We start from the raw sequence: 13,618 nt of genomic DNA on the forward strand, positions 1-13,618 counted from the left end.
ATAAAAAAAGAGTCAAGCCATGTGCAAGAGAAGGGAATAACCTAAACTTGAAGGGAAAGAAAAGACAAAGATGGTGGGCAAGCAAACTGAGGAAGGAAGGGCAATACGGCAATTAATGAAGAGAAGAAAGAAGGCAGAGGCAAAAAGGCTAAAAACACCTGAAAGAGCCAACAATACGCTAGTAAAATCCAACAACAAACTCGGACAAGAGGGGAAGCAAGAAAAAAGCAAATCGTGCGTACACGAACAAGATTAAGCACTAGATGAAGAAAGAAGATCGGGAAAGAAAGAGAAAAAGAAAAAGTAACCAACTGGCAATGTGCCACATGCAAGGAACCCTAAACAATTGGCAAGGCACCACATGAAATTGAAAAGGTAGAAGACCGACACGAAATAACTATCATCGTAAACAAAGCCAAAAAAAGCCCAAGAACCAACTGGTAGCCTTGACAAAAGCAACCCGAGAACCGATCAGTAGCCCTAAAAAAGCAACCGAAGAACCAACTAGTAGCCTTGATAAAAGCAACCTGGGAATCAACCGGTAGTCCTTACAAAGTCAACCCAAGAAGAAGCCCGAGAAAGAGAATACGTCAAAGTGGAAATGAGAAAGTTTTTCCATCAATCCCTCTAACCCAATGAGAAAACCCACAACTTTGACTTCTAATCCATTCACTATCTCACACAACTTGAAAAAGCGGTTGCTAGCCCATCCACTATCTTACACAACCAACAAAAGTGGTCAGTCAACCATCAACATGGACAAACTGGTAAGTGAGGTAATTTTCTCAACCCTACTTTTACTACTCATTTTGTCTCCCCACCCACTGAGTGGTAAGAGCACTCCCACGAAGGTAGAGTTGGTCAACTGGGTTTTTTTGTAAGTATATCACCTACAAAGTCCAAATGTTAAACAACCAAAAAGTCTAAATGAAAATCTCACCAAGTCCAAAATCAAATGTTCTTCCACTTACCAATAGACCCTTGTAAGCTACATTGAAACACTCTTCACCCACATCATATCACCACTAGCACTTATATCGATAGACCCGAGAAATCTATCCATCCAGCCATGTGGTCCATATGTGCCAATCCACACACCGATGACTCTTGGCAATCATGCCCTATGGTCTCAACCACACCTTCCTCTAGAAACTCAAGTCAATTTTGACAATAAGAAAACACATTCATTCCCTTGCAATATATTACTTGTGTGAGCTCAACGTTTCTCTCTTCCATTAGGTTCTTCCCCATTCCACCTTTACGACAGAGCACCATTGTGAAAGACACTCTCTTCTTTCTTCCATCTAGGCATAGGGAACTCCAGTTTGACCCCCATATCCACACATGGAGCATTCTAGTGAGACAATGGAGTGATGGAGAAGCTAAATTTCACTCTTTCAATCTATTCTCTCCCCATGGGCTCCATGCCAAAGCCACTAGCATTAAAGGAGTTCAAGCCCATGTATATGTAAGAGAATATGTTTACTCCACATTAACTAATGAAAAAAAGAGTTGGAAAGATTCCAATACCCAACACAAAAAGGAAGAGGAGAGTGAAATAAAATGATAAAAGGCATTATTTTTTAAGGCGTGAAGTAATAATTAAGTGGATGCTAAGAGTGACACTCTAAATACTTAAAAATCACAAGAATCTAATGTCATCGTGGAGGTGACTACCTCTTCATGACTTTGAAAGAGCCTTGGCTACTAAATCTCCCTCCCATATCTCTATGTAATTATGATGTAAATTCACATTCCCTTTGACCTAATCACGTTATTAGGTATATGCTAGTCCATGGGCACATTAAACACACATTGAGATTTCATCAAAGTCAACTAAAATGATAAATTCTCAAAAAATAACATGAAGAAGCGTTGTGAGCCTAGATTTGCTTGACTTCTAGATAACTCTAGTGTTTCATCATTCACTTCATGCTAACACAAGTTGACAAAGGTTGTCATGGTGTGTGTGTGTGTGTGCGTGCATGATGGGTGTAGGGGTGCATAGTACTTGTGCAAATATAATCATATATGATGGGTGTAGCAGCACATAGTACATGCACATGTATAATCATATATAAGTATGTATAACAATGCATGCACATTTATGTAAGTATGTCTCTACTTTAGAATTGCATAAAATATAATCATATATGATGGGTGTAGCAGCACATAGTACATGCACATGTATAATCATATATAAGTATGTATAACAATGCATGCACATTTATGTATGTCTCTACTTTAGAATTGCATAAAATATAATCATATATGATGGGTGTAGCAGCACATATTACATGCACATTTATAATCATATATAAGTATATATAACAATGCATGCACATTTATGTAAGTATGTCTCTACTTTAGAATTGCATAAAATAGGACACATATAGCTTATGAGCTTAAGATCTAGATAAATTTAAAAACATGCTTTATGTTTTAGAAAAAAACATAATGTAAAGTATATCCATAGATGTTAAATTATTAACAACATCAATTCATTATTATCATTATAGTTAACAACATGGGCAACTAAAAAGAATTAGTGGATGTGAAACAATAATGCCTATATATCTACCTTTATTGACATGCAAAGTGATAGGAACCAATACTTTTCTTTTAAAAGTGAAAATTAGTGAGGCTAGTGGATGCATAGAAAAAAATATTTTGGTAATAAAAGAGGAAAAAAATTATTTCTAGTAAGTGAATGTATTAGGTGATGCTTTTTATGTGGCATTCTAAAAATGCAAGGCAACTGAATTTGCAAGATTCAAAGAGGAGGTAAGTTCTTCCATGCAAGCATGTCACTAAAGATTCTATGTGTGTGCGTGTAAAAGGACCTTGTAGCTTAATGTGACAAGATAGTGCTTTCACCAATAGGGGTTCCTTTCGCATTTGATAACTATCTGTGCAAGTTATAATCACACATATAAAGATAAGGAATGCTCCATTATCTATAAGACTTACTAAATATTTCTAACTTGTATGCTTTGAGACATCGTGGATCAATAAATGAGCAATAAATAAAACCTTAATCTAATAAGTGACCTTGCCACACATGTTACTAGATCTTCTTTATGGTAGAAAAGCTCCATCTCCACCTTGTTAAAGCTATTGGTACACCTCACTCAAAAGAGTGATTTATTAGTATGGCAATAGGACAATGAAGACAATCAAGGCCCACTAAACTTTGTGCATAAATGTCCACCAAACCATGGGGGAAAGAGAAGCTATACTTGACAATTTAAAGGAGGAACAATGTTACATGTGAGGATTGCATGAGAGGATGTTAGTCAACATGGAAATAAAAGCAAGATGGTGTAAAGCTTTAAGAAATGAAACATCACTTGAGGTTCATTTACCAAGTACACTTAGCACACTCACTCAATGCTTATGTCAATGCAAGGAACATGTGAGAGAGATTAAGTAAAAAGTAAGGAAAGTATTATGGTTTTAAGAGATAATGGCAAGAAATATATGATACTTAAGAAAGATGGATTTTGAGGCAAGTTGGAAGAATAGTTGGCAATCATGATGATTTCAAGAAAGAAATATGTTAGTTAGAAAATCACCTCCCAAACTCTCCCTCTCTCTCTCCCTCTCTCTCTCTCTCTCTCTCTCTCTCTCTCTCTCTCTCTCTCCCTCTCTCTCTCTCTCTCTCTCTCTCTCTCTCTCTCTCTCCTTTAGCACACACCTGCACATACTTTGTACCCATGAAGAAACACATTTTATAACTTGTTAAGATTGTATAAATTATTTTTTGGTTTTCTATATATGCATGAACCTATAAGTATTTGTCGGCGTGGTAGAAAAGTCATGCGTAAGGACATTCATGTCCAATTATTCTATTGGTTATAGCTTTGTAAAAGTCCACCATCTTTCTAGAGATTCATTGAAATTGAGAGGAGAATCAAGTAATTTGTGTAACAAAGCCAAATCACATCCGTAGGATCAATTTTAAGAGATGCTTTCACTTATAGGAATGAGTTGTAATATGCCCCTTTATAGTCCTCTTGAGTCTCATGGGATAAAGGCAAGAAAAGAGATTAATGTGTATCCCATATTTGGCTATAATTGAACCCTTCCAAAAAATAAAATCAACCCATATCTAGCTATAATTGAATCCTTTCAAATGATTTTCAAACCCAAACCACCCCCCCCTTTTTTTTTAAAATCTTTGGAACATGCTATTTGGCTCGTCACATCACCTTTTGTGTAATTGATGTGAGAGGGGCCACTCAATTGTATATTAATTAAAAATCTACAGTTATCAGTTGAACAGACCAATTGTATGTGAAATTTCAATCCCTAATGTACATTTAATAATGGTGTTTGTTGGGTTTAGGTATACCAAAAGTGTACATTTGGCTTCTTTTCATAACTAAGATGCCTCAAATTCTATCTTAGCTAAATTCAATCCTAATATACATTTAATGATGGTGTTTGTCGGGTTAAGTATACCAAAAGTGTACATTTGGCTTCTTTTGAGAACTAAGATGCCTTAAAATCTATCTTAGCTAAGATAATCATCATATGTGACACGTAGTCTATGTAATAATTATCAACCTAGCCAAATGCATTGTTGGCTTTGAATTTTTTTGAGTACATCTACGAGGCAAGAAGGCCAATGTTAGTTAACCTTTTGCCAAATTATTCTTCTACTTGTAAAAGAAGAACCTTTTAACTTGACTACTCAATTTTTTATTAATGGAAATTTCCTCTTTTCACACAAAGTTTTTTAATTCTTACATGTAATTTGTGCGAGAACTGTCAAGTAGTGGTTAACCCATTTAATACTCTAAAAAATATTTTAAAAATGCAAGTAGTAACTATATCACCATATTATACCACTACTAAGGGTCCCCATATACAAAAGGTATGCTGTATCACCCAGGGCTCATAGGAGCAAATATTATTTTATCAGTATATATCATCACCACTCTGAAGACCACCTTATAACATATTTCATCTTCACAAGGCCTTCAAAAGGCAAGGGCTCAGGCACCAATTTATTAGAGCCATCCTAACCCCAGCATGTACACTTAGCAGCTCAATGGTACACTTAGTAGGCCAAGCGCTACACTTGTAGGTACTCAAGTAGTAGCTTTAAAACATTATTATAAAGTTCTAGGCACCAATTTATTAGAGCCATCCTAACCCCAGCATGTACACTTAGCAGCTCAATGGTACACTTAGTAGGCCAAGCGCTACACTTGTAGGTACTCAAATAGTAGCTTTAAAACATTATTATAAAGTTCTAGGCAACCTTAAAAAATAATCACCTCCACTACTCCAAAAAGAGTGAAGTTCTCCTCCCCAAGAATTCAATTGGCAATACCATGAAAAACCATCACAATTTTAGAGAGAGAGAGAGAGAGAGAGAGAGAGAGAGAGAGAGAGAGAGAGAGAGAGAGAGAGAGAGAGAGAGAGAGAGAGAGAGAGAGAGAGAGAGCTAACTGTGAGACAAAGTAGCTTTCAATGTCTTTACAAAAGGCTATGCAGAGTAGTAGAGATGCTTTTTGGCTGAGTAAAAATTTCATCATTTTTTTAACTATGACTCCTTTTCCCCCTCTCTTTTTTTCCCATCCATTCTCTCTTTTTCTAAACACACACATACATACACAAATATACACACAAGCTCATATTCACATACACATTTATGCTATACCTCATACCAACAATTTATACACATTCAAAACATGAAAAAAAGTAGCTTTATGATTCAAAGAAAAGAAATAATAAAAGGACTTTAAAACATAAACTTAGCTTCAAATGATGCTTTGGTCCAACGGTGAACCATTTACTTGTGTGTGTGTTGCATTTGCAAAAAGCAAGACTAAGTAATAGGCATTGTAAGGAAAAAGTTCTCTCTCTCTCTCTCTCTCTCTCTCTCTCTCTCTCTCTCTCTCTCTCTCTCTCTCTCTCTCCCCTCCCCCTATGCTCCTTTCTAGTATTTAAAAACATTTGCATGGTAAATGATTCCTTAATTTTAGTTTTTCTTTGTGAAATTTTAAATATCACAATCTATTTTTAAAGAACTAAAGCCAATTGTATAGAAAAATTTTACTTCAATTTTTTTTCACAAATTCAATTTGAATTTTAACTTCCATGCATAATTCTAAGAGGAGTTGGGTATGATCAAGAAGAGTAAAGCAAGGCATGTATGTGTGTGTGTACACACACACACACATAAACACACATATATATACATACATACATACATACATACATATACATGCATACAAACATGTACATGCATGTAGGCATACACATGTATGGATGTACACTAACACATACATGTGTGTATCTATGTACATTCACGCATGTTCGTGTGTGTGTACATACACACGAACATGTGTGTGTGTGTGTGTGTACATACGTACACACACACACATTCATTTTGCAAACCAGAAAGATCGTATGTACACACACACATATATTCATTCTGCAAACCAGAAAGATCTAGGTACTCCACAGTCAAACTTTGATGCCACAACTGGAGTAATTGAAGAGTGGAAAAATCCAACTCAACGGTCTCAATTCCTACCCTTTTATCGTGTTTGCATTTGGTTTTGGCCCTAAAGGGCATAAGTTTCCCTCCACACACATATGTGAATCTTCTGTGTGATTTGGATTAAATTGAAAAGAAATGTCTTGACTAACTATTCATATAATGCCACACAATATACCATGGTTCATTACATTGAAAACCAAGTTGGTTGGCTATGTATATATAATGTGTGTGTGTATAATATTTTATATAGGTATGTATATGTTTGTATGCATGTATGTGGTGTAGGTACATAAGTGTATGTGTGTGGTGTATATATGTGTGTGCGTGTACATTGAAACTTGGGCATGAGTTGTCTGTTGTTGCCATGGAGTCTCATGAGGAACACGAAACATTATTCTAAACAAAGGAAGGGAAAAAAAGTAAGTAATTACACCAATCGTACGGATTAATATGTAAAAATTCGATCCTAATGATAGTGTTTGTCGGGTCGAGGTGTACTAAAAGTGTACATTTGGCTTCTTTTGAGAGCTAAGATGCCTTAAATTCTGTCTTAGCCAAGATGATTATCACATGTGTCCTAGTCAAGGCAATAATTATAACAGTAGCCAAGAGAATAATAATGATGGGGATAAAAATTTGTTGTTAGCATTAAGTACATGTATGATAGGTATGTGTGTACATATATATAGATATGCATATAGTGTGTATGCATGTTTGTGTGTACATATACATTCATATATATGTGTATATATATATATATATATATATATATATATATACATACATACATATAGGAATATATGTTTTAAGTACATTATTGTGTGTACATATGTATACATACCTATATATGTGTCACGTGCATGCTTGTATTTGCATGCCACATTGCCACCTTCTAAAATTGAAGAGTATTTTGAGTGAGTTTTATTATTATTATTATTATTATTTTGTGGGGTTTTTTTTAATGGTGCATTTTTGCCCTTTACCATCATCCTAGTGTCTACTGTTGGTTGGCCTCAACGTAGGCAGCTGTGGAGAGATTCCCCTTTTATGAAGCATTCTTTCGTGCGAATATTATTATTTCGGGGCCCTTTTTTTCCCTCCTCCAAGAGCCTCCATAGCGCCCACCTCTCTCTTTAAGAAGCTCACGCCCATGTGCAAGCCTTTCATCAGAAGAGGGTTTCCATATCCAACAACCACCCCAGAATCATCAGCTTGCTTGTTTAGCCTGCACTGCCTTCCCATCTCAAGCTTCCATGGCTTCCTCCACCACTTCCAATACTGGCCTTCATGTCTCGTAACCAAGAGTCTCTTGCTGCCGAATAACCTTCACCTGGTAATCACTTCTGAACCTCGCAAATCCTTTATTAATCCTTTTGTTCTTTGGTGAAGTGTTTCGCTTTTCTTACGCTAGCCAAAATATAGTTAGTAGTGAATTAATCATTATGATTATTCCCTCATAAAATGGGTTGTTAAGTCCTCTTGAGATTTTAAAAAAAAATTATGCAGTGCATTACAAATTCCTCCTGTCATTGTTAAGGTGCTCATAAAATGGATTATCAAGTCCTCTTATTATTGATAAGGGGGCATTAAATTGATAAGTTGTGTGTAATCGTTTATAAAATGGGCTATCAAGTCCTCTCATCATGATTAAGGGGCTATTAGGCTGCTAAGCTGTGCCTAACCATTCATAAATCAAGTCCTCTTATCATTGATAAGGGGCTATTAAGTTGATAAGATGTGCTTAATCATTCCTAAAACGGGTTATTTATCAAGTCCTCTTATCATTGATAAGTAGGCTTATGAAGTTGATAAAGAGGATAATTGATGCTTCCTCTTATTAATGGTTAATTCAACTGATCAAACATATGAGTGAAGTAGCTTGACTTATCTTTTAAAGATAGGCTTTCATCAAAGATCAAATGATCAAACATATGGGAAGTGAAGTAGCTTATGTTTTGTGATGTTGTTTAATGTCGATGCTGAATGGCATGTGATCTCTCGAAATCCCAGAGGCATTCATGTGGCATGCCCAATGGCATGGGGATGATGCTGTTTTCTTTTTTGTATAGGCCTTGATTCCCTCTACAGGCAGAGGGTGACGTGTAGTCTTCCGGAAATGAGTCTCAAAGATGGCATGGCAATGGAAGAAATGGAAACTCATCATCCGGCTACGGAAGCAAGCGGCTCCACCTCTAATGGAAGCAACTTTGTGAAAGCCATCGACAGAAAAGCCAGGAGCTATTTCAAGACGCTCGAGCGCAGCTTCAGTTCCTCAATGGCTGAAAGGTGAAGTGCTTGTGATAAATACATGGTCTGGCTATGTGTTCTTTGAGATGAATATCATGTTTAGATCTTACAAAAGCAATACACATCAGAATAGGTGTTATGGTATTTTTTAACAACCAATGGCTGTAAAATGCATCACATGCATGCATACATACATACATACATACATGTATGTAGAGAGAGAGAGAGAGAGAGAGAGAGAGAGAGAGAGAGAGAGAGAGAGAGAGAGATTCATACATGCATGCACACACAAGCACGCGCATGTACACATGCATACATACATTACATCACATGTAGCTTCAATTTTTTTTGTAAAGCTTGTGGAAAGTGATGTGGTACACTTATTTATCGTCAATGGGTTGCATTACCTTATCTAACACAACTTAAGATTCTTAGGAATAGGTATCACATTTAGTTTTGGTGCTGTTGCGAGAGAATGGCATGGCAAGGTAGTGATGTGTTTTTTTTTGGAAATGGCATCGTATGTTTCTCAGAGCGAGTAGTAGATTATGAAATGATGAATCTGCATGTGCGGAAGCCCTTTTTGCATTTGGCACTTCAAGGTTTAGATGTGATTTTTCATGTCTGAGGATACTTTTTTTATGATGTTCAAGTAGTGGTGAAGATCCTTCATCCATGACTATTGAATTCCTCCGATCACGGCTGCAAGCACAACGCGCAGATTACAAAGCCGAGAAACAGCGAGCGCAACAGTTGGCGAAAAAGGCAAGTTCTTTTTTGGCACGTAGAAAAATGCATAAGACTGCTGCGGGAACGTAAGAAAGACCAATGCCCACTTAGCAAGCTTCCCTTTGGTCCTAGGTGTTGGAGCTTGAACAGAAATTAAGCTTTGAAATTGAGCAAAGGAAGAAGGCGGAGTGCAGAGATATCCTGATTTCTCCGAGGCATGAAAGTGGCTTGCTTGGACTTATGGACTTCCCACATTGCAATGAGAGGGCAGACATGACCAGCGAAGAACTTAGGAAAGAAGGCCTTGCCAAGATAAGGTCTCAGTTTAAAGAGGACTCCTTTTATTCAGGCAGGAATGATGATCACCATTCAGATTGGTGTTCAGAGATCTCTGGGAACGAGGGTCACCTGGATGGAAATGGAGTCTCTTTGATATCTTCATCTTGTTTGCGCTGCCATCGGGAAAGTCTAAAAAGCGACTGTCATCAAAGGCCTTATCAGCATAAGAGTTCTCTAGACAAAGACTTTGATGTAACATCATTGGACAAAGAAATCTACAACAGAAAATGGCAAGGAATATCAGTGCGCAAAGAAGCCAGGTTTGGTCTTCCCCCTCCCCCACCAGCACCGCACACATGCACACAAACACAACCACATGCATGTACAAGCAAGCACACAATGGCACAAACAATGGCATGCACATTCAAATGCTCTCACACATTGGCATGCACATGTAAGTGCTGTCTCACACTGGCATGTGCGCTCTTGCACACAATGGCATGCACATGTACACGCGCACACCTGAGTGCAAGTTGAATCATTGCTTGGACTAGATGTTGACAAATGTTGGACCTTTGTCGTCCACTGCTGTAGGGAAAAGTACGAGGTAACAGATTGTGAGGACTATGCCTTGCATCTTGAAGGGCAGAAGGCAAGCACCAATTCAGAGAAGACAAAGATGCATGTGAATACAATAGATATTAAGCAAGATTCTGCAGCTGATCCATGGAACAAGGCTTACAGCATAGACACAGAAGTGCTTAAAGAAACTGGCAAATACGACTCTGCTCCATCAGAGATTAATGAGGTGCCTGAATCAGTGCACACGTTACTCGGCAGTCAGTTACATAGACAGGCAAGGAACTTTCAGAACCATGCAGGTGAAAGCTCCATGGAGAGTTTGGAACGTCTTTCTCTTTACCATTCAAAGCAGTATGCTGCCAGAGGCTTGAGGGACCAATCAAAGCAATACTTTGCAGGAGCCATCCACAGCCACCAAGATTACCGTGGAAGAGTTCTAGATAGCATCCGGAATCCTCTACCTAAGATGGTATCAGGAGATTTTTCTGACTCTACCACCTTGTTACCTAGTTCTCAAGAACAATCACAAAGAGGATTGTATGTGAGAGATGGTCAGTCGGGCTTTTTTAATGCAGGAATAGTTGAATTAGAAGGTAGATATTCACCACACTTGCCCCCAAGCATGAGTGCCGGCCACAACAGGCTTCATGGGTGCAAGTTTTCTTATTATGATAATCCCAAGGAAATGCAAGAAGACACAAATTCGGTGAGGGAAATGAAGAATCGAGAGACTGAAGGTAATTATGTGGAGGTCATGCAGCATCCGGATTCTCTTAAAACAATCAGCAGCCATGGGAGATGTTCACTTTATACAACACAGCGAGCACATTCTGAGAATTTTCTTACTCCGCATGAGAACGTTGTTCCCAAGCATGATCCCTACTTCTCAGCCATGCATACGAGGCATAATGCGAAGTGGCAGGATCATCGGAAGTCATTGGATGGCGGGTTGGACAGACTGCGAGAGATATTAAAGGCTCTGGAGATGGCAAAACAGCAAGTTTCAACCTCGGAGGAACCGGCAGTTCTACCAGTCTGAGATTGGTTGCTGATTTTCTCGTTACTCGGTTTGCATCGTATACAAGACAGTCATAACATGGCATGTACTGCGGCCTCTTACCTTAAGTGACAAAGCTTGCCTTTCCAGACAACTGTGCATCTCCTTACTCATGCTCATGGGGTTCAGTACTGTATGGCTTTTGTGCATTTGCACGCCCTTGTATTAATCAACCATAAATGCCATTTACAGAGTTCAAAGCTGAAAGCAGTGTAGTTTGAAGTATGGGCTGGCAGGTCTAGTGGTACAAGTAGTGAATTCTTGGTGTTCTCATCTCTGACTTAACAAGTAGCATCTTGCATTTCTTGCACAACTTCTGAAACAAAGTGGTGAGGACACATCAAATGCTGAAAACTTTCATCAAGAACTTGATTTAAAATTTAAGTTGCTAACTTGTATACACTTCTTGAAATTGCAAAGATTCAATGGAGAGAGAGAGAGAGAGAGAGAGAGAGAGTATGGTAGGCATGGAGTGATCTCAAAAAGGAGCCCAATGCAAAAACAAACCATTTTGCTGTGTGTGTGTGTGTATGTATATATGTATGTAGGTATGTGTGTGTGTGTGTGTGAGAGAGAGAGAGAGAGAGAGAGCATCCCAAAGAATGTACATTGAGTGGTTTTGTCATGTGCACACAACTTAGACATGGCTAACCTCACATTCAATCCCTCATTAGGCAAAGGACAGCATCCACACATCAGTCGGCAGCATACACAGGTCATAAGGGCATAATCCAGTCGGCCAGCACAGGGGTGCCACATTAGCAGTCAGACCACCCACATGTGAAAAGTAATTTATAGAAGTCGGGAAACAGGCCGACATCAGTGTCTGTGCCCGACTTGTATCGTGAGAGCCTATATAAGGCATATGCATCATTGTATATAATTCATCTTTCTCCCTCTTGGAGATTGGTCATAGGTGGTGTTTACTGTAGAAGTAGAAGTCATATTTTGGAAGGCCATTGCCCAAGCATACATGTAACCTTTTCATGCACATATTACATATATTGAAAGCCAGTTTCTCTCTCTCTCTCTCTCTCTCTCTCTCTCTCTCTCTCTCCAAGCATACATGTAACCTTTTCATGTACATATTACATGTATTGAAAGCCGGTCTCTCTCTCTCTCTCTCTCTCTCTCTCTCTCTCTCTCTCTCTCATATGCATTTTGCATTAAGATTCATATAGGGTGCTTAAGGGTTGTGATTAAAGGCATGAAGGCTTCCGCTATGTCACATTGGTATTTGTGCAGTAGGTGCAATTACATTAGTGTCCCAATAATGTACGTCGGAATATTTGAAGTCCACATACCCCAGACTAGTAGCCACACCCACCCTCACCCTAGGGGCATCATACTTGCACCACTTGGGCATTTTTGTAGTTCTCAACGGCATTGTCATAAGGGGTGTACAGGTCCAAGCAAGGTAAATGCAAGCATTTAAGAAGAAGGTCAAGCATGCATTAGGTAAATCTTCAGCATTTGGAAGTTAGGTCTTCAAAGGAGTGCCTTAGTGGCTTCTCGAGAACACGAGGTGCAACCTCAGTTAGGTGCCTTGATCAACCTCGATAAGAAGTCAGCAATGTGTTAAGGGATAGGGGTATGCAAGCAAGGGGAAATCATTGGAACAAGATGCACATGTTCATCGCTAGTCATGGAGCAAATTTAGAGGTATGACAAGATTTCAGTTAAGTTGCCAAGGAAGAAGTACGACAAGTTGGAGTCCCAGTGCAGTCAAGGCATGATGACAATCATCCAAAGTTGGAAGACGGTGAAAGTTAGATTCCCATCATCAAGCTCAGTGGGAGGGGATGTCACATGCACAAGACGTGGACATGGCTAACCTCACATTTAATCCCTCATTATGCAGCAAGGATAGCATCCACCGCATCATGTCAACATTAGTTGATAGCATATATAGGTCATAATCCAGTTGGCCAGCATAGGGGTGGCATGTCAGCAGTCTGACCACCCACACGTGTGAAAAGTGTTGCATAAGCATGCAGTTATAGTAATCATGGGGTCATTTTCCACAGGCTGGCAATAATATTTATTTTCGACTTGTATCATGGGAGCCTATATAAGGCATAGCCATCATTGTACATAATTCATCTCTCCCTCTTGGAGATTGGTCATAAGTGGTCATCAATAGAACATATTTTGGAAGGCCATTGGTCAAACCTACATGTAACCTTTTCATGTACTTACTACATATA

General features: G+C 38.6%; 1 protein-coding gene across 2 annotated transcripts; it reads left to right on the forward strand.

Annotated features, from left to right (window-relative positions):
* The first annotated feature begins 7,526 nt into the window (after window positions 1-7,526).
* On the forward strand, window positions 7,527-11,621 carry LOC147620455 (uncharacterized). Of its 2 annotated transcripts, none has more exons than XM_086824677.1 (5): window positions 7,527-7,850; window positions 8,587-8,803; window positions 9,421-9,529; window positions 9,626-10,092; window positions 10,367-11,621. In XM_086824677.1, exons 2-5 carry the CDS (start codon window positions 8,634-8,636, stop codon window positions 11,391-11,393), a joined length of 1,773 nt encoding a protein of 590 aa, XP_086680803.1. In that variant the 5' UTR covers window positions 7,527-7,850; window positions 8,587-8,633; the 3' UTR covers window positions 11,394-11,621. The 2 variants fall into 2 exon arrangements, with proteins under 2 accessions (XP_086680803.1, XP_086680802.1); XM_086824676.1 differs by having other exon boundaries at window positions 7,686-7,850; window positions 9,418-9,529.
* Window positions 11,622-13,618: the final 1,997 nt, after the last annotated feature.

This window comes from Cibotium barometz, chromosome 31 (genome assembly GCF_041138505.1).
Source record: "Cibotium barometz isolate CiBa-2024 chromosome 31, ASM4113850v1, whole genome shotgun sequence".
Taxonomy (NCBI): Eukaryota; Viridiplantae; Streptophyta; class Polypodiopsida; order Cyatheales; family Cibotiaceae; genus Cibotium; species Cibotium barometz.